This window comes from Lutjanus erythropterus, chromosome 24 (genome assembly GCF_056507025.1).
Source record: "Lutjanus erythropterus isolate fLutEry1 chromosome 24, fLutEry1.hap2, whole genome shotgun sequence".
NCBI classification, from domain to species: Eukaryota; Metazoa; Chordata; class Actinopteri; order Lutjaniformes; family Lutjanidae; genus Lutjanus; species Lutjanus erythropterus.
Window position 1 is genome coordinate 10798643 of NC_139340.1, and position 21263 is coordinate 10819905.

The 21263-nt window shown below is 39.6% G+C and overlaps 3 protein-coding genes across 3 annotated transcripts; 2 read left to right on the top strand and 1 right to left on the bottom strand.

The window, feature by feature from the left end:
- The first annotated feature begins 5980 nt into the window (after positions 1–5980).
- LOC146304739 (retinol dehydrogenase 7-like) lies at positions 5981–9645 on the top strand. Its single transcript, XM_084713477.1, has 5 exons — positions 5981–6120; positions 7550–7864; positions 8668–8926; positions 9021–9184; positions 9267–9645. Exons 2-5 carry the CDS (start codon positions 7552–7554, stop codon positions 9488–9490), a joined length of 960 nt encoding a protein of 319 aa, XP_084569603.1. The 5' UTR covers positions 5981–6120; positions 7550–7551; the 3' UTR covers positions 9491–9645.
- A 3344-nt stretch (positions 9646–12989) lies between these two features.
- Positions 12990–14684, top strand: LOC146304740 (retinol dehydrogenase 7-like). The gene is made up of 4 exons (XM_084713237.1): positions 12990–13352; positions 13858–14119; positions 14201–14364; positions 14447–14684. Exons 1-4 carry the CDS (start codon positions 13040–13042, stop codon positions 14668–14670), a joined length of 963 nt encoding a protein of 320 aa, XP_084569363.1. The 5' UTR covers positions 12990–13039; the 3' UTR covers positions 14671–14684.
- A 1819-nt stretch (positions 14685–16503) lies between these two features.
- Positions 16504–20958, bottom strand: LOC146304741 (ATP synthase F(1) complex catalytic subunit beta, mitochondrial). The gene is made up of 10 exons (XM_084713578.1): positions 20801–20958; positions 19224–19397; positions 18943–19117; positions 18656–18777; positions 18347–18531; positions 18104–18262; positions 17862–17984; positions 17372–17584; positions 17084–17285; positions 16504–16989 (listed from the first exon to the last, which is right to left on the bottom strand). Exons 1-10 carry the CDS (start codon positions 20901–20903, stop codon positions 16892–16894), a joined length of 1554 nt encoding a protein of 517 aa, XP_084569704.1. The 5' UTR covers positions 20904–20958; the 3' UTR covers positions 16504–16891.
- Between the last annotated feature and the right edge of the window lie 305 nt (positions 20959–21263).

Sequence of the window (21263 nt, forward strand, 5' to 3'; positions counted from 1 at the left end):
AGAAATCTAAGTTTTCTGAAATCAGATTGGATTTTAAAGGCAATATAAAACCATAAATGCCCATTTAACTTCTTGTGTTGCAGATTTAAGTGTTATTTTGATTCTTCTAGCAAGTATCAGGGTCAGACATATAGTCTATCATTTTTCAATAGGACAATTAGGGGCCAGTCAATATAAATTTATGAGGTTTAATGGCATTCAAGTGTAGAGTCACTTCACCGAAACACTGGCTGACATGCTTTCATTAAAACACTGATTCTATAATTCATCTTAAACTGTATTCTTACAGGCAGCCAAGTGTAAAATACTAATAAACTGGAAGCAGCGTAAAGTGAAGCGTTTTCACACTGACATTTGGTTGAAGGACATTTTGGACTTAATGACAGAGAAAAGGGCTCGGTTCTGACTTTGCCAAAGATGGACTCTGATGCTTTAAAGTATAAAACAGTCTAGTCTAACACAGTGTCACCCCCCGTTTATTTATTAACCATATGTGTTATGTCAGTGTTGTGTGTTTTTAGTTGTTGTAAACTTGGTTTACTTCCTTAAGCTATGAAGTTGGAGGTGCAATCCCAGTATATAAACAAAAATAATCATAATATAGATGCTTAAGTGGGATTAATTTTCCCTTTAAACTAAAAAAAGGGTGAAACTTGTAATGTGCAGATGAAGTTATGATCACACAACAAAACCGTATTTGAAATGTTGAGGCCAGAGCAAAGACACACAGTGACCCTGTGCTGTATGACAGTACGTTAGCTGATTATGCTGTCTTAAACAGCCTCTATGAGCAGGACAAAGTAACTTTTATTAAAAAAAAGAAATAATACATTCTTCTACTTACAAACAAAAAGAAATACTCTTGTTATAAATATTTTTTAAATATTTATATTGGGCGAATTTATGCAAAAAGCTTGATATTTACACAGAATAGTGAACTGCTTTAATTACAGGCCAAACCTGAAACGTGTCAACCAGCCAGTTTGTGTGTTACTCAAGAACAAGAACGGTGAAGATATTTTTTAAAACTGTGCCAGTCCATCATTTAGGATAAACTTAATTCTCTTTAGGTGTAATATATCAGTGAGTTCTGTCATCCACAGCTTCACTGGAGGAACGTCAGCGTTTTTGCAGAATGTTAATATAGGTTTTATAGCGGCTATTAGCCCATATGAGACAAAGAGTCAATTTTCAAAAAGCCTCTTGTATTCACAATATAATCACTTTAGGGATCTGGCTCCAGAGGGATTTTGGTTAAAGTGGCTTCGCAGAGAGGGGAAACACTGGGGAATATTTTATTGAGTTTAGGTTTTGACTAGTGTAACCTGTGCAGCACTTTAAACTCTATCAGGCATTGAATGGTATTTATAGAGCTGCTGAATATGAATATTCTGAATGTACTTAAAGATTTTGTCTCATTTATCTTTTGAGATGTGTTGACCGAGCTCATCCTCCCATGTGGACCTCGGATGACGGGGTTTCAGTCTTTTGTAGAACAGACTTGCTGTAGTTCTGCACGTATGTTTTCACATAGTCTCACGTAGTTCCCTTTTAAATATAGGGAAAAGTTTAATGCTTCAGCTGTAGAACATAGTTTTCATCAGTTCAACGCACTCACAAGATAACAGACAATGACTCAGTTAGCTGACTTCATGACTCTGCTCTGCTTTTGCTACTATTACACTGTTAAATATATACAATATATTCAGTATATATACAATAACACATATCGTCTCACCGTTCAGTAGAAAAAACACAGGCGCTTAAAAGCTACAACATGGTTTTACTATTCATGTGAGCATGAGTTGTGTGTTGACACTCAAACATTTTGGACGAGAGGTTATTGGCCTCTTCCAGCTTGACTTCCTGGTCAGCTTCATGTTGTACATACTAATGTCATCTTTTTCACCTGAAATATAACAACTGTCAGGGAAATCATATTATTTTTAGTGCAAAATACACACAAACAAGCAAACACGCAGGAGAGGATGATTGTTAATTTCCTGTAAGCTTAATGATATAGCAGTTTTCATGCAGATAACTCTCTATAATTATTTACAGAAATCCACCTGTTGTCACCAAGAGCAACTAGGGTAACAATGGTGAGGAAAAACTTCCTTCTAGCAGGCAGAAACCTTGAGCAGATCCAGAATGTTTTTTTTTATGCTTAATAATACGTAATAATCAATAAAAATGTCAGCTGACCTTTTGTTGCACCCTATTAACCCTAAGAGGCATTTCTATTTATTCATTTCCTTGAGAAATCTTCAAATTAAATTAGAAATTAAATTTGGGTACAGATTATCATCCTGTATCGCAGGCCTCCCCACGCTTAAGATTAATCGTACCAATGATGAGATATAAAATACGTTCTGTTGTCAATGTGACTGGTCACCAAATACAGTGTAAGATCAGATAAATGAATAAGAACATGTCATTTAAATCCCATGACTTTGTTTTGTTTTGCTTTTTTCATTGTAAATACTACTAGTTTGTGCAACAGGCCTATATTTTAGAGTTTCATAATTTAAAATTCACTCAAAATGCTTAATCTATAAATCAGATCCTTCAATTACGTGTGTACTACTTGTGATCTATATTGACATTAAAATGACAGATTGTGCCTGTGTGCATACAAATGAAAGCAATCGATTGTTCACCGGTGGTGCTGAACTGTCGGTCACTCACTGCTGCCTTCAGGTGCTGTCAGGAAACTACAAAGAGAGAGATGAGGAACATGAATCCAAGACGTGTAAGAGTACGTGATTTAAGAATTGGTAAGGGTAATGAAAGGTTCAGGATGAGGTTACTTCAAAACAGAAGAAAATCTATGAATGATTATTATATAAATTCCCTTTTCATGATATAAAGTGCACCCACTTAATGCCTTAATGTCCTTCCACTCACAGCCTGTAAAATGACTGTTTCCCCCTGGATACTGAATCTGTTTAAATGCCATATAAATAAACTTTATCAGTAAAAATTAAACCATACACTGATACACAAAAACAATCACAAATAGTGTTAAATACAATTTAAGGTTGCAATTTTCTGTGTTCCCTTATTTAATGAGTCATTTAAAGGTTAGAAAACCTGCATCAACAACTGAGTGTAAATTGCGTGTAGGCGTATTTTTTATTTTTTTTTCCCAGAGTGTGCAAAAACCAGCACCGAAGCATGCACAGCAGAGTACACTGACTGTCCTCATCCATCTTTTCCACCTCCTCCACCCCCATACGCCCAAGTAAACAAAACAAACAAACAAAAGAACACAAAAGTAGAGATACTTAAATATGTTTTCTGAAACAGCACGTCACGTGCCGAAGTAAACAGCAAAAACAAAACAAAGGTAATAATAGCTCAATATGCCCATAATTTATAGTGTGTCTTTGTCCAGAAAGTCCATTACTGACCACCTCCAGAAAAACATTTTCCAAGTACGAAAACAACTGGAACCAAAGTCATATATGTCATATATAAATATATCTTAACTTATTTTCTAGGGTTCATCTCTCTGCTGGTAAAAATTCTGGCATGAGGTCCAGGAACTACTTAAAATTTGGAGGGGATTTATTTTTCCATAATAAAGTACGCATTTCTTAGCAGCATGTTATTTTAATTAATATTCTGCATTTTTTAGACCCAATCAAAAGTCGGGTATATCATTTAATAAAGAAACAAGGGATTAGATGAAATTCTGTCTCTAAGACTGATTTATTTACTGAATGAATCCAATTCTAGAAATTTTGTGACTTTATTTTGTTTATCTGTTTTCTACAAAATCATGAAATACAGGCCTGAAGCATTTACATGTACAAAAAAATTGTACTTTATTCAAGGAGTGCTTGAAGGCAGCGCCTTTAAATATGAAATAGCGAACAACACTGCTGCCACCTTGTGGTAGAAATGTGAAAAGCTTCAGATGACCCCCAGCTCACACCCTGAACAATTACTTACTGTTGACTGTAGAGACACAAGCTGTATTTTTGGTGTGTGTGTGTGTAGTTTTATCACTCATACCAAGAAACTTCCACTGTAACTTTCACCAGTAGACAGGAAGCACACCCTGCACGGGGACTGTACATTCTGTATGGGTGTTTCTAGGATAGGATATCCTGTTTTGTTAAACAGAGGAAGGGTGTTTAATGATGTACATCGAGAGGAAACAGAGAGAGCAGTCTGTGGAAAAGCAGAGGTTTTTGCTGGGTCTGATATCACAGGCTTTGAACGTACATTGCGTGATAGCAGTGCCTGTGCAAACAAAAGGTCTGCTGCAGCAGTTCAACCCTCTAAAGCATGAAATTAGCCATTTTTGTAAGTGAAATGTTTATTATTGGGAGACCAGCTTGGTCAAAGTAAACTGAATTGGTCAATATAACATACAGTTAAGATAGCCCAGGAATTGTTTTAGTGATATATTAAAATACCAGCTATTAGCAAATGCTCACTCGCTCATAACTGTTTGCAACATACATGTGATTATAATGGAAGGAGGTTGCATATGTAAAACATATAAATATCAAAATTTCGCCTCAAAGTTTATCTTAGGATGACATTTCAGTCTAATCTTAGTTTGTTTAACAGTGTATTTGTGAGTGTGGTTGTATAATGCAGATTGCATCATGACGTTTGACAGAAACGTTTGTTGCAGAAAGCTGCAACATATTTTGATACACGCATTTTCAACATATTTTACCATAAAATAAGGTACAAAAGTAATTTGAGTGTTTGTCAAAGGTAGATATTAATATGGACATAGTAGTAACAACATGATTTTTTCTTCCTGTAACTTTATTACAATTAGCAAAGATTTCCCTGCAAAAAGTGTGCGACTCACCACGTTAAGGTAGCCATGTTAGTTTCTCCTCTTGGGCAGCTGCTGCCTGCAGAGCACCGATAAACCACCGGAGGGTAGAAGACACATCTCAGATTGATACAACAGGTTTTTCAGGAAAGTATTGATCATATTGATGTTGTAAAGGTCTCAGAAACTCCTGTATCAAATATGATGCAAATTGCATGAGAAGGTTAAAGCCTGATAGAGAAAGAGCAGGGCTTCTCAAACTTTCTCATGTCAACGACCCCTACTATATATGCACATAAGACCACAGACCCCCAGTGAGAGGATTTTGTCTTAAAGAATCACTTCTGAGTATTTTTTTTTATTGTTATGTTAATCAAAACAACTAGGGCTACATGATATGGTAAAAAACAAAACACAATGCAATTATTTTGACAGATATTGAGATTGCAATATCAAGATTAGTGGTAATTATATATTTTTTTTGCATCACAGTTTTCATTTTCCCTCATACAACCATTATACCAATATACTAATAGTCTAATATATACATATATAGAAATATAATAATAATAATCATTATAATCATCATCATAGTTCATGTTATATAGTAACATAAAGTTGAGTATATAATACAGGTGGGATAAAGTATAATTTGAAATATAGTAATATAATAGACTTATAGCCTAATATATTTAGTATAGTACATCAACAGAATAATCAAATATAATATAGTTTAGACTCATGCACAGAGGAGGAAGTAACTAATTATAAATACTCAAATTTTATTTTACTTTTGTGAGTAGATTTTCAAGTCTGTACTTTTTCTTGTGTGCATTACAAGATTCAATCTACTTTGTTACTTTTACAATCATCGTTGAAAAGGCTGAAAATTATTAATGATGGATCAGTTGTTAGCATTTGTTAAATCACGGTTAAAAGTAACTAATACTCTTATGATGAATACTTTGTACTTTTACTTCAGCAGATTTTCAGTACTTTTTCCACCACTGCTCATGCATAATAAAAACAGTCCAACAGAGACACTCTTTCATACTTCATATTTATATTCTAATTATTTCATATTTATAAATATTCATTCACGCTGCCGTGTTGACGTCACCACTTGCGGCTGCACCTGTCACGTGTCTTGCCGGTAGGTGGCGCCAGTCGCCTTGTCCCCGGCTGGAGATTATCTGTGGTCATGCGGCTCTGCAATTGGTGGACAGGCGGAGTGTTTTCTGTCAGGACGGAGACAGTTGGTATAAAAACTGTGTGATAACCGGCTGAGACAGTCCAGAGAGACATCTGCACGGCAGGTATGACGTTTTTAAAATCAGTATCTCCCGTCTTGTTTGCACAGTTAGCGAGAAAACTCCGGACAGCCTGTGATTATTTTAACAGGCTCTTCATTATGAGCTCATGTCTCCGTAGGATTTAGGAATTTATCTGTCACAGCCAGGAATGATTCTGTCGAAGTTTTTATTCCTCTTTTCAGTACATGTCATGCGGACACTTTCTCAGAACTGAAGTATCGCATTGCAGCGTTTTTAATCTTTTGATCGGGTAAAGAAACGTCGGGTTGGTGAACTTTGAAATCAGCATAACCTTCAATAAACCGTCTGGTTGTTATCTCTGCCAAGCTGTGCGCCAATTAAATAGTTATACAACTGTGTGTTTAAATTAAATTCCCTTAATTTAATTTTTGGGCAGATAGATTTGTCCACTGTAGTTTATCATAGATATTTAAGTATTTAACTGAGTTACACGAGTTAGAGAGTGAGATGGGCACGGTTTGACTTTGTACTACATTTCAGGGGACAATACTGCACTTTGTACTTCACTACAGGCATTTTTTACAAAAGCAAAAACGGTCCAGCTCAACAAGTGTGAGGAACTGCTGCTTTTTTCCTTTTAATTATTTGTTGTGTTACTTTGGACTGTGGTTAATTGTGAAGGCCATTTTCACTATTTTCTGGCTGTTTACAAACCAGACAATCAGTCGATTAATGGAGTAAATAATCCACTGAGTTATCCATAATTAAAATAATCATTAGTTGCAGTCCTGAACAAAATATCTGTCAGTCTTTTTACATTAATGCATCAGTGATAATAATCTAATCATATAGTATATAAGAGTGTAATAATCATGGGAGACATTTTTCTGCATTACTTTTCATACTTTATACTTGATTACGCTTCCATACTTTTAAATAATATTTTCAATGCTGGACTGCTAATCAAATTATATTTATGATTAATTGATTAAGTGATTTTTAAGTCAATAAAATGTCCAAAAAATGTGGAAAGTCCTCATCAAAATTTCCCAGACTCTTAAGGCCAAAGACATCCTTAAATTACTTCTTTTATCCAAGCAATGGTATAAGTAGCATTTCACTGCAGCACTTGGATTAAGTGAAGCTGATTTTATATAATGGTTTAATCTACAACATTGCATTTTGTTTGTTTTCAATGGAAAATCCAATCTGCATAGGATAGGAAGTAAAAATCAGGAAGTGCAGTATGTCGCCTCAAATGTAGTAGAGTAGGAGAGTAAAGTACCTCAAAACTGAGGCGCAGTACTCGAGAAAATGGACTCAGCTACATTCCAGCACTGGCGCAGGGTTTTTCTAGTTAAACTGTGTTGTGACACTATTGGTCTGCATTGCATAATAACTGCTCACTGAGATCAGTGTGACTCAAAATCTGTGGTGAGTGGAAATAACCTTTTTCCCTCCGTGTCCTCAGTCATGTTCCTGTATCTCCTGGGCCTGGTAGTTTTCTACTACCTGTACCGCTGGGTCAGGGAGCTGCCCAGGGTCCCTGACAAAGGCAGCAAGTATGTGTACATCACAGGCTGCGACTCCGGCTTCGGAAACCTCCTGGCCCGCCACCTGGACAAGCAGGGGTTCAGAGTGATCGCCGCATGTTTCACAGAGAAGGGCGAGGAGGATCTGAAGAAGTCCTGCTCCGGCAACCTGATCACAACACACCTGGATGTTCGGTCTAAGGACAGCGTTGCCAAAGTTGCAGCGATGATCAAGGACAAAGTGGGCGAGCGCGGTGAGTGCGGAGTGTTGACTCTCTTTTTTTTTTGTTCGCCCCACACTGAAATTTTCTCAGCTCATATTGGATTAATTAGTGTCAAATTGTGTACAGACATTCAGAACCCCACATTCTAGGTGAAAGGTTTTAAGTGAAATATCTCATGGTCTCAGGATGATCTGTATTTTCCCCACCTTATTTTAACCTATTAGCATGCTAATACTTGCCAGTAAGCACAAAACATTAAGTATTTGGTCATATACCAAAGTGTTGGACACATTTAAAGGACTGGTGTGTAGAATTTAGTGGCATGTAGTGGTGAGCTTGCAGTCACCTAGCAACCAACAGTATTTTTCTCATCTCACTAAACAACTTTGTAACTATTGTTTTTTGTTTTTTTTTTTCAATCACTGAAACAAACTGAAACATACTTATACCATACAAATGAGTTTGGTGGCTGTTGAGAGAGTGATATTTGGCTTATAAAATTGCGGTTTCCCGTCAAAAAAGCCTGTCTGACAGCAAGTAAAGCAGTGAAAATATTCTAAATATTCCATACTCTTAAACTGATAATAATTTTTTTTAGCTGACTAAAATTTGTCCACAGCAGTGCATTGGTTAGCTTCCTACACAGGTACTCCTGATGTTTCTCCTAACTGGGGACAAGCTGCTGTAGATAATTATTTGATTATTAGTAAGAAAAAAAATCCAAACTTTCCCTTTAAGGAGACAGTTTCTGCTTGTTGTGTAGTAGAATAGTTTATTTTAAAAGTGTTAATTATGAATTTATTGACTTGATGTCCTCTGTGTGATCCACTCAGGTTTATGGGCAGTAGTGAACAACGCAGGTGTGTCCGTTCCCTCCGCCGCCTGTGATTGGCTGACCATTGATGACTACACGTCCATGTTGGACGTGAATCTGAATGGAGTGATCTCAGTGACCCTGAGCGTCCTGCCGCTAATTAAGAAGGCCAGGGGACGGGTGGTCAACGTAGCCAGTGTGTTTGGGAGGATCAGTGTTACAGGAGGCCCATACTGTGTCTCGAAGTACGGTGTGGAGGCCTTCAATGACAGCCTCAGGTGAAACATTAACTCACACTGTCAATTATTTGTCAGTATGTCAACATAAAGATGTTTTTTTGTGTACACAAGTAAATTAAATGTCTCTTTTTAGATTAAGTATGGCACCTTTCGATGTCAAAGTCCTCTGCATTGAGCCAGGCTTCTTCAAAACAAACGTGACTGACGCTGCTATCCTGAGCAAAAGTATCAAGACGTTGTGGGACAGACTGCCGCAGGATGTCAAAGACGACTATGGAGTTGATTATCTACCAAAGGGTAAGTTAGGATCGTCTTTCCTCTTCAGTTATGTGTTTATTTTTGACTCGCGTTTATTTATTCTGCTCATTTTCCCTCTCAGTGTTGGCGTTACTCACAGACAAAGTTGCCAAGATGAGTGACGCAGATCTCATGAAGGTCGTCAGCTGTATGGAGCACGCCGTGTCCGCTGTCCGGCCCCGCACCCGCTACTCCCCAGGCTGGGACGCCAAGCTTTTCTGGCTGCCGCTGTCGTACATGCCAACCTGTGTCTCTGACTACTTGATGAGCAAAGAAGCTATTCCTATTGCCAGGCAGATGCAATAAATCGTGATTTTTTGTATTCATTTGTGCACATTTTATACAATTTGAACAATACTCTGACCGATGCCTTACTTCTGTGCACTTTTGTATAGCCACCATCTAGCTGGAAGGCAATTCTATGTTACCTTTGTGTCATAAACAATACAATTTAAAGAAGTGTCTGTCTGTATCCCTTCTCTGAATACTTTCTCTAGATATGATATGCGGTGTAACTGTGGGCATTTTCAAGGCCACATTATCTGCAGGCAGATAGGTCTTTGCTCAGACTAATAATCTTGGCCTTGAACATAGATGTGAAAGGTGAAAAAGCAATAAAAAAAGCAGCCTGACTTGATTACAAAGTACATATTAGGGCTGGGTATTGATACTCAAACTTCTTCAGTCGAACAGCATCTGCATTCAATCATTTTGGTACGCAGATATAGTCAGAAAATACTATTTATATAGTTTTGTTCCCAGACAATCACTGCAAGCATTCTTCATAAAGAAAAACCCTTGAAAAAGGGTATCGAATGAAGTACTCCACTGGTATCTGTATCACTTTTGGGGTACTGGTATTGTAAACTTTTTAACTGTACTCAGTCCTAGTACATAAGGAGGAGGACTCTGTTGGTTTCTCTTGGTCTCTTTGCAGAAATCCATCCTGTGATGCACAATAATGCATTTTACCCAGCAAAATAAGGCACTTTCTTCTTGTGACCTCATTTCACAGGTTGCAAATGTCTATGACGTGATATTTTATGGTAGGTTTTTAGAGGTGCGATACATCTGCAGGTCTTGAAAAGTCTTAAAATACATTGAACTGAGTGTCCTCTAAAGGTATAAACGTATTTTATACCTTATTTTGTTTTGCTTGTTGTAGGCTGTAATGTATAGATTCCCAAAGGGAATATGGGCCAGAAACTATCCTGCAGGCACAAGATAGTTTCTTGTGCACACCAGATATTGAACAGACATTCACTTTTTACTCGGTGTCACCCAGTGCTGACGGTACCAAGACGGTTAGCTCACTTCACTCTCAACCACAGGGGTGTTAGTTAGGGACCATCAATAAATTACTGTTTGAATGACACAAAATCTGTGTTATTTTCAAAACCTTCACGCCGACTTGCGCATGTTAGCATGTTAGCATGCATACCTAGTTTGTTTGCAACTGTTTTAAGGGATTTATTTTAATTGAATAGAAAATAGTTGCAGTTCAACAGCTTCCATGTCATGTGACCTAATTACTTCAAATTATTATTTTTTATATTTATATGTTTTATATGTTTTAGGGCTTCTTCTATTTCTTCTGTTTTTTTTTTTACTTTACCTTGATATGGGAACCAGTGACTACAAATCATTCATTCAGTGAATTACTACACTCCTCCTCTGGATTTTAATGCCACTTTTATTCATATCTTATATTAATTTTATAAAAATCTTTTTTTTAACTGCTTCCATGTCATATGCATCTACTGTGAGGGTCTGTGGCATAAGAACGTTTGGGAACCCTGGATTATATCTGTTCTAAATACTGTCATATACTGCTGGAAAGTCTTGATGAAACTGTGATATATTAGATAATTTTAGGCCTGATTGTCCCCACTGGTTTCCCATTATGTTTCAGCTCATTCTGACCATAACAGGTATGAAATTGCATTCTGTGGTGGTAATGTCATAAATTTAACTTTGACCCTGCGGAAACCATGCAGTTAAACATTTTTTTTCTTGTTTTGTCCATAGGTCGAAGAAGTATCCAGATCCTTAAGTAAAATTACTAATGCCACGCTGTGAAAGTACTCCACTACAAGTAAAAGTCCTGCGTTCAGACTTTACTTAAGTAAAAGTGTGTAAGTATTGTGTAGCTACTTCAGTATGAAAAGTAAAAATATGATTGATTGATTGAATTTGGTTTAATATTACTGCTTTATGTGCTCACTTTATATACTGCTGACAGAACTCGGCCTGTCACTAGATTGAGAGAGGCCCAAGTTTTTACTTCCAAAGATGTCGAGCACCAAAGAAATGGAACTCAGCCCAGCACCTCTACAGATACATGTCAAGTTGGTGGTCATTCAGGCTTGTTTTGGAGTTCTTCTGCCCCCTAGTGGCTAAAAAAATGACGTGAATCACGTCACTACTTTGGTTCCTGGATTGAATCTGCAGAACTGTAACAGCGGATGTAGCTGTTGCGTGTCTTGCCGATAGGTGGCGCCTGTCGCCTTGTCTACAGCTGGGGATCATATAGATACTCACATCGCTCTGCTATTGGTGGAGGATATTTTTCCCCCAGGGTTCAACAAAACGTGTATGCTGCGTTAAACACCCTGTATGCGCCCATATACGTTGCTCCTGATTGGGTAACACTTGCGGCACACCCACCATACAAGAGAAAACTTGTCTCAAAGCCATTCTGGGGAAACTTGCCGTTCAGTCCGGAAACCGTAGCATAACGGCGCACATCGTTCCCCAGACTGACCGAGGAGACCTCTGACAACAGGTTTGGCATGTGGAAGTTAGATGCGCTCGAGATGATTTGTCTCCGACTTGATCCGACGTCGCGCATACGTAGGCGACGTTGACTTCGCGAGACCAAAGTGGCCGGCGTTTGTTGTTGTTGTTGTTGTTGTGAGACACACGAGACACTAACATACAGTTAGATCACCTGTAGATCACCTGTAGTTTGTGGCCTGCGTTCATAACTGAAGAAATAACGTGTGTTCTTGATTGCTGATTTAAGTTGAAATAGAAAATATCCCACTACTGTTACCTGGAACCTTTGTTCTTTTATTTGCCTCGTAAAGCTCTTTATAACTGTTCATACAGCCTAATCAACCACAAAATATGTGCTTTGACAGATTAAAACTTAATTGAATGGCTTAAATTTAATGTCTCCCGTTAAATATTACAGTTACACATAAAATTAGTGTTTTATACAACTAGTTGTGTTTGTTTGAAATGTGACTGCTTTGTGAGATTATCTGAAACATATTGAACCGGTATGCATTGTGCTGCGATAATGGTGATCGATTCTGCGCGGGCGTGGCTCATCTATTGTCTCCTGTCTTTTTTTCTTCTTCTTTTTTTTTTTTTTACAGTTTGGGAGAAGATATGGGATAGCCAGTTATTATTAATTAACAGGCTATCATAGGCGTCGACTTGAGTTGAACATTGAGGGTTCAAAAAATATCGGTCCATGTAATGTGAAGGTGTGATGAAGTGAGGGGTAGGGATTCATATTTTCCAGAAAATTACACATCTTGACCACATGACCACTTTAGTCTCTCATCTGGTGGTATTAATAATTATTACTAAATTATAATACTATACTATACTATATATACAATACTAATTAAAACAAGTCATTTGGTGTCATGTTATTGAGCTGAAACAGATTCCACATTCCATTCATGTTAGAGGCTGCTGCTGCTGAGCACAGGAGACGCTTTCGGTGTAACATTTCAGCACTGAGGCGGGGTTGTTGTACATTAGACAACATTGTTGCATGATAACTGCTCACTGAGATCAGTGTGAGTGGAAATAACCTTTTTCCCCTCTGTGTCCTCAGTCATGTTCCTGTATCTCCTGGGCCTGGTAGTTTTCTACTACCTGTACCGCTGGGTCAGGGAGCTGCCCAGGGTCCCTGACAAAGGCAGCAAGTATGTGTACATCACAGGCTGCGACTCCGGCTTCGGAAACCTCCTGGCCCGCCACCTGGACAAGCAGGGGTTCAGAGTGATCGCCGCATGTTTCACAGAGAAGGGCGAGGAGGATCTGAAGAAGTCCTGCTCCGGCAACCTGATCACAACACACCTGGATGTTCGGTCTCAGGACAGCATTGCCAAAGTTGCAGCGATGATCAAGGACAAAGCGGGCGAGCGCGGTGAGTGCGCGGCACTGACTCCACCAGATTGAAGTTTCTCAACATTCAGGGTCCCCACTGGTTTTCCCCTGACTTTTCATTTGGGTGAAAGTTCAATTCAAAATTTAAGGTCCATTGTGGTAGATCTATGACTTTTTGGCAGAAATCGAATATAATATCATTATGAGTGAAAACTCACCAGCAAAAAAGATCTGTTGTGTTTTTGTTATCTTAGAATGAGCGGTTTATATCTGCAGAGAGTGTGAGTTCTGTGAAGTCATATATGTCCATAGCAGTACATTGTTTAGCTTCCTACACAGGTTCTCCTCACTGGGCACATGTCAATCAGCATCTACTCCAGATAATACATTGATTATTAATAAATACCTCATACAACCCTAATTCAAAAAAATCCAAACTATCCCTTTAAGGAGACAGTTTCTGCTTGTTGTGTAGTAGAATAGTTTATTTTAAAAGTGTTAATTATGAATTTATTGACTTGATGTCCTCTGTGTGATCCACTCAGGTTTATGGGCAGTAGTGAACAACGCAGGTGTGTCCGTTCCTGCCGCCCCCTGTGATTGGCTGACCATTGATGACTACAAGTCCATGCTGGACGTGAACTTGAATGGGGTGATCTCAGTGACCCTGAGTGTCCTGCCGCTAATTAAGAAGGCCAGGGGACGGGTGGTCAACGTAGCCAGTGTGTTTGGGAGGATCTGTGTTGCAGGAGGTCCGTACAGTGTCTCGAAGTACGGTGTGGAGGCCTTCAATGACAGCCTCAGGTGAAACATTAACTCACACAGTCAGTATGACAACATAAAGATGTTTTTTTTTTGTACACAAGTAAATTAAATGTTTCTGTTTAGGTTAAATATGGCACCTTTTGGTGTCAGAGTCCTCTGCATTGAGCCAGGCTTCTTCAAAACAAACATGGCTGACTCTGCTTTCCTGAGCAAAAGTATCAAGACGTTGTGGGACAGACTGCCGCAGGATGTCAAAGACGACTATGGAGATGATTATCTACCAAAGGGTAAGTTAGGATCGTCTTTCCTCTTCAGTTATGTGTTTATTTTTGACTCGCGTTTATTTATTCTGCTCATTTTCCCTCTCAGTGTTGGCGTTACTCACAGACAAAGTTGCTAAGATGACTGACGCAGATCTCATGAAGGTCATCAGGTGTATGGAGCACGCCGTGTCCGCTGTCCGGCCCCGCACCCGCTACTCCCCAGGCTGGGACGCCAAGCTTTTCTGGCTGCCGCTGTCGTACATGCCAACCTGTGTCTCTAACTACATCCTGCGTAAAAATGCTATTCCTATTGCCAGGCAGATGCAATGAATTGTCTTCTTTTTTTCTTTGACGATACACATTATAACGCTCCTGTGAGTGAGAGTGCAGGTGCTTTTGTGTGAATCCTCTATTTTATATTCTTCTTTTTTCTTGTTAATCAAAATTCAGCAGTTTTTTTTCCACTACCTTTTTCTTTGCACATCCCCTTAGGGGCTCCATGGTAATGTTACATATTAAAAATGTTTTTGTATGTGATTGCAGGCTGTTGGGAGGCGTTACACATCTAATTTAAAGTGGGATTGTGCTGCAGGAGGCTGTTCAATAATTTTTAGTGGCGTTTCAGTCAGGACCATCACACCCACAGCAAACACTGTGACTACTGCTAACCACAAAAAGGTCATCATTTCATAATGGGATGTGTGTTGATTTTTGCAAAAACTTTTATATCTGTTTACATCCAGACATTTTTTTAAATTGTTTTGCACTTATCTACATCCGTTAATTTAATTGATTATATAAACTAGAATTATTGTTATATACTGTTAGGAACTGCTGACAAAATTGTGATTTAATAATAAATAATTATAGGCCTTAAGGTCCCTTCTTAAGGTACATTCTGTGGTATAAAGAAATGTCTTAAATTTACCTTAAACCAGAGCGAAACATAAACCCTGCAGTTAAACATTATGCTTACCACACTGTGAAAATACTCCACTAGAAGTAAAAGTCCTGCATTCCAGCCTTGCTTAAGTAAAAATATGTAATGCAAAGTTTTTTCAAGTATCATAAGTAAATGTACAATGATTTTGGATAAATGTTACTGTTGCATGTTCTATGAGTATGTTCTATGTTGCTGCTGTAAAAGTTTAGAGTTAAGTTCATCTTAAGTGCTTTATATACTGATGGGTACTGTAATCTACAGCAGTGCATCTTTTTCTATAAGATCATGTGTTTGTATCTTGTTGTGTGTTTTATATCACGTGTTTCATTTGTTTGTATCGTCACTGTCCTGTGAGAAGCACATGACCTCTTAAAAGTCAACTTTTCATTGATTTCAGTCCTCTTTTTCAGCTTTGTGACAATGCATTTTCATCATAAGAAGCAGGAGATGTTTCGACCCTTCATCTTTCAATTCATTACAAACATTAAAAATCACCAAATTTGGAAATACAGTTTACAGGTCATACTTTTTAATGGACAGCAAGATTGTAATCTGAAAAGTAGCTAGTAACTAAAGCTGTTAGACAATATGCCGGAGTTCCATAAAATGGAAATACTCAAGTATAATGTTTACTTTGAATCTGTACAGATTTTCAGTACTTGAGTAAATGTACTTAGTTACATTCCAAAACTACTCAATGGTAGCTACAGTAGCTAGGAATCTTATAATGGGATGTGTGTGTTGAATTAAGCAGAAGCTAAAACTTGTCTAAGTCTGATATGATATAATTAGGAATTACAGACAAAACTTAAGTAAAATTATAGACTTGGTTCCTTGTCATATTTGACTCCATATGACTAAAACACAGGTATAAAATTGCAAATGGTATTAAAAATGTAATTTGAACATATGAAAATCCCTTGTTAATCTTTACATGATCCCTTGAACCTCAACTGTCTTAACTAGAAAATATCCTCAATCACCTGTAATTGGTCATATAATCAATTCTGACACAATGTTATTGAAATACTGAGTTTGGAAAATGTCTGAAATGTAGACAACCAGCTGTAATTGTCTTTTCCTCCTGAATTCACACCATGTCTTAGTTTTCTTTTCTTTTTTTTAAACTACGGCTTCTATAAATCAGGTCATGACAGTAATTATCGTTTTGGTATAAATGTGACCTTAAGTGCTTAAAGTTGAAACAATCACTCATCCAGTTGTTTGTCCACTGGTTTATTTCAGTATGTGACAAAGCCGCAACACAGTTCAGATAGCTTAACATGGCTCAGGACTGCCATCTTGTGGTCAAAGTGGTTGAGGACAGCCATTTCATGAAATTCCGTCTTAGGAACAAATTCTCAACTACAGCACAACTATTAAAGCCTTTAGGAAATATACAGTTGACAAGCTGTTTTGTGTAAAGACAGTGTTTTTTTTTTATTCCATCTTTCATTGGAAACATTAAATAGAACTTTTCTTTCAAGATGACAAGACAGGTACATTTGCATTTTGACATGTTTTACAAACCAAGTGCTCCTAACCAGACAGGACCCCCTCTCCTTTTGTTTTCCTCCTCTTCTCCCCACAGTTTAGATGTTTGGATGTTTACGAGTGCTCCTCAGCCAGCTTCTCGGCCTTCTGAACGACTTCCTCGATGGGGCCGACCATGTAGAAGGCCTGCTCGGGCAGAGCATCGTACTCGCCTACGGGGATACAAAAGGAGGCCATATTAGTACTACAGGTAGAGCGAAAAGAAGCACCTCAACAAGACACCTCAGTAAGTTCGTGTACACTTACCACCCAGGATGGACTTGAAGCCCTTGATGGTCTCCTTGAGGGGCACAAGCTTGCCCAAATGGCCAGTGAAGACCTCGGCCACCTGGAAGGGCTGGGACAGGAAACGCTGGATCTTGCGGGCGCGGGCCACAGTCAGCTTGTCCTCTTCAGACAACTCATCCATACCCAGAATGGCAATGATATCCTGCAGGGATTTGTAGTCCTACAGGAGGAGAGTAAACTGGTTAGCCTGATAAATTCATAGTCCTGCAAAAATCGAAGTTTGTTTGTTTTTTTAAAATTACAAACCTGGAGGATTTTCTGCACACCACGGGCGACGTCGTAGTGCTCGGCTCCGACGATGTTGGGGTCCATGATACGGGAGGTGGAGTCCAGAGGGTCGACAGCAGGGTAGATACCCAGCTCAGCGATGGCGCGGGACAACACAGTGGTGGCGTCCAAGTGAGCGAAGGTGGTGGCGGGGGCAGGGTCAGTCAAATCATCAGCGGGCACATAGATGGCCTGGTGGAGAGAACGAGACATTTCTACATTTAATTTGCTTTATCCAGGGATTCAGCAACTGGCAAAAAAGTATAAGTACTGTTTTGTTGTTGCTACAGTGAAACATTTAAAAGCAAGACTGAAGATAAGGCAACTTAAAAATGATAACTTCATAATTCACTCAATTTTAAAGACACTTTAAGGCCTAAAATTTAGATTCTAGGATTTTAGACTTGAGGGATCTGCATAAACCTTGTTATTAAACTTAAAATTTGTTTCAACAACTCTGTCATTTTACCTGCACAGATGTGATTGAACCCTTCTTGGTGGTGGTGATTCTCTCCTGCATGGTACCCATGTCAGTGGCCAGAGTGGGCTGGTAACCCACAGCAGAGGGGATACGACCCAGCAGGGCAGACACCTGAGAGTAAAAGATGACTACAGTTATTATCATCACACTGCATCTTGACATTTCTAAGAGGTTAATATGGTTATAATTCTGTCTTGTGACATTGCTATTCTTAGATATGTTTTACAGACCTCAGAGCCAGCCTGTGTGAAACGGAAGATGTTGTCGATGAAGAGCAGCACATCCTGACCCTCCTGGTCACGGAAGTACTCAGCCACGGTCAGTCCAGTCAGAGCCACTCTGGCACGGGCGCCGGGGGGCTCGTTCATCTGTCCGTACACCAGCGCCACCTAGCAGGGACAAAAACTCAGTTAAGTGGCCGATGTCTGCTACAATGTCACAATTTCTTGTGGCGGCATCCCTAATCCGCTCACCTTGGAGGTGGTGTCCTTCAGGTTGATGACACCAGACTCAATCATCTCGTGGTACAAGTCATTTCCCTCACGGGTACGCTCTCCCACTCCGGCAAACACAGAGTAACCACCATGGGCCTTGGCCACGTTGTTGATCAGCTCCATAATCAATACAGTCTTGCCGACACCAGCACCACCGAACAGACCTGTGGCCATGAGAAACGCAGGGTTAGTTTGATGATTTAAGGAGTTTTTAGGAGCGTCAAAGGGCCATAATCTATCCTAAATGCAGAAGAACTAGTAAGCAAACATTTATGTTTTGGCACTTACCGATCTTTCCTCCCTTGGCGTAGGGGGCCAGCAGGTCCACCACCTTAATGCCAGTGACCAGAATCTCCTGCTCCACACTCATGTCAGTGAATTCAGGGGCCTCAGCGTGGATGGGGGCAGTCCTGTCAGGGAAAATCAATTTCCAGTTATTCATCAAAGCTCAAAACTATGAAGCAAACCAATAGATTTTTAAAGCTCAACATTTGTAATGCTGGGTATGGCAAACTTCTTAATACCTGCTAATCATTGTGTTATCAGTTATGTAATTATTTTAAAGGTGAACTCACTGCTTGGTGGAGATGGGACCCCTCTCGTCGATGGGCTCACCGATGACATTCATAATCCTGCCCAGAGTCTCGGGACCCACTGGAATTCTGATGGGGGCTCCAGTGTCCAAAACTTTCTGTCCACGGACCAGACCCTCTGTACCGTCCATAGCAATAGTACGCACTGTGTTCTCCCCTAAACACATAGTTAACATGATTAAAAACTGTCTCCTGTATGAATTTATTTTTTTCTGTCTGCTCATATGCACACAGGACTGAAGGTTTTCATCCAAGATGCTCACCAAGATGCTGTGCAACCTCAAGGACTAGCCTGGACTCGCGGCCGGCCACTTCCAGGGCGTTGAGGATGGGAGGAAGGCCCTCATCGAACTGGACGTCGACGACGGCACCGATGACAGCCACAATGCGCCCATTGGCGGTGGCTGCAGCAGCAGCAGGTGCAACATAGTCTCTGCCTGTGAAGGAATACAGACAGTGTGTACATTTAGTTCAGTGTCATGTGTGCTGTAGTCATGACCTTGTTATGCGGTAGTATTCACTGGCTGCACACCATTGCACAGATATTGTGGTGAGATTCACAAGTAATAGGAAGGATGATGACGTATGCATCACTGGGAAAGAAAAAACAATCCTGTTGATGTGACATTTAAGGTCTGTACCAAAAAAACACGTTGTTTTTTTTTTTTTTAACACATCTGGAGAACAGGACATGTAGGCCAGTGCATCTCTGCAGCACTACTGTACTTAATTATAATGCTGTTTTGTTACAGCCTCTGTTATTTTAATATTTCTATTTAAATATTTCAATTAACTGTGCAGCCCTAGTCTCACATATAAGCCAGTCCGCTGAGAGGCAGACAACTGCGTGTCTGGCCGCTCCGCCTCAATGTCAAGTCATAGCCGTCGGCCAAACTACGAATAAGCTTTAAAACAAACCTGAAAAGATCAAATGACGCGCTGTGACAAACCAATTAGCACACGTGTGAAACTTAAGTACAGTCTGTTTATTAAACACCCCAGCAAGTCATTTCCTCGACTAAATGACGTTAACGTGTAAATAGTAACAGATGAATGAAGTGTACTTAGAGCTAACATGCTAATGCTGCTACCGTTAATGACAGACGCAGGACACAATGGTAAGTACGTTTATAATGCGTCATAGCCATGCTTTTACTGCTATCTAAATTTAATGCGTATGTGGGTAACCGCTGCAGACTGTATAAACTTGCTAATGTACCAGCTAAAACTTGTACTGCTAACTTTTAGCAGCCTCTGCACAGTCTCACGCCGCCTCATGTCATTACACAAAGGTCATTGCTGCTAGCATAGGATCAACACCGCCTATTAATTTTCTGGTACATGACAACTGTTAATAAACGCATATGTACACAGGTGTACTCATGTAACCTTTTGGAATAGCTCCAATAGATGTTAAATTTTCAATTTCAATGTTAAGGCCTGCTCCGGCGCCGGCAGGGCAGCCAGCGTGTTGCTAGCAGCAGCTAACGTTAGCATTGTCGCCCGTCCTTCGGTCATATTTAGAAGGAAACCCCAGACCTGTCAAGGATCTCGCGCGAGTGAATACTTGAACTCAATTCATAATCTTTCACCAATTCTAATCAAAATGTTTTATACCCTCACACCAACCCACATATTACCCACAGCGTTTTTATATTAGAAAACACAATTAATAGGAGCAATATTCACTATAGAGAAATAACGCGTACAAATCTCACGAGAGGTCCACACATCTGGGGTTCTCTTGTAGATACCTCCCTGCCCTAATCTTGACAGTCGCATGAATTGCGTCTTTTCTTTGTACGATTGCGGTCAAAAGCACCAAGCATGCGAGACCTACGTGAAAGGACGGCTGGGGATCCAACGAGAGCCTTCAGGGGCTGGACCCCAGGCTTGAGAGCCTGCAAAGCCCCGGTGCAGCAGCGTCCCACAGCTCCCAACATCGTCAAAATGGCTGAAGGTGGAAAGAGACAGCGGAACTTGCGGCTTTATAATGAATGACGGCTGAGGCGGACTGGGCATGCGTGCGACGTAAAAATCCTCTACTGAGCATGCGCAAACGCTAAGCGCATCCAGCTGACATTCTGCCCTCCAGAGCTGGACTATTTGACAGTAAATGTGACAGCTGAATAACAGCCCAAACAAACAACACGTTACACATAAAATACGTTATCAGTTAAATCAATCGTCAATTAATGCATGGCAACATGGTAGCAAATGATTTAGGCATCCTAGTGTCCTCTGTCCCATTTGTACATAATGTCCTATGTCAAGGAGAGGAAAGATTTCTGCTGCACCCCTGA

Excerpts from the sequence above, each read along its gene's own strand:
- LOC146304741 (XM_084713578.1), bottom strand. The coding sequence starts at position 20,903 with ATGTTGGGAGCTGTGGGACGCTGCTGCACCGGGGCTTTGCAGGCTCTC. Across the intron at positions 17,985-18,103 it reads TCACACAGGCTGGCTCTGAG|GTGTCTGCCCTGCTGGGTCG; the intron begins GTCTGTAAAACA and ends TTTTACTCTCAG. Across the intron at positions 17,286-17,371 it reads GTGTGCAGAAAATCCTCCAG|GACTACAAATCCCTGCAGGA; the intron begins GTTTGTAATTTT and ends CTCCTCCTGTAG.
- LOC146304739 (XM_084713477.1), top strand. The coding sequence starts at position 7,552 with ATGTTCCTGTATCTCCTGGGCCTGGTAGTTTTCTACTACCTGTACCGC. Across the intron at positions 7,865-8,667 it reads GGACAAAGTGGGCGAGCGCG|GTTTATGGGCAGTAGTGAAC; the intron begins GTGAGTGCGGAG and ends TGATCCACTCAG. Across the intron at positions 9,185-9,266 it reads AGTTGATTATCTACCAAAGG|TGTTGGCGTTACTCACAGAC; the intron begins GTAAGTTAGGAT and ends TTTCCCTCTCAG.
- LOC146304740 (XM_084713237.1), top strand. The coding sequence starts at position 13,040 with ATGTTCCTGTATCTCCTGGGCCTGGTAGTTTTCTACTACCTGTACCGC. Across the intron at positions 13,353-13,857 it reads GGACAAAGCGGGCGAGCGCG|GTTTATGGGCAGTAGTGAAC; the intron begins GTGAGTGCGCGG and ends TGATCCACTCAG. Across the intron at positions 14,365-14,446 it reads AGATGATTATCTACCAAAGG|TGTTGGCGTTACTCACAGAC; the intron begins GTAAGTTAGGAT and ends TTTCCCTCTCAG.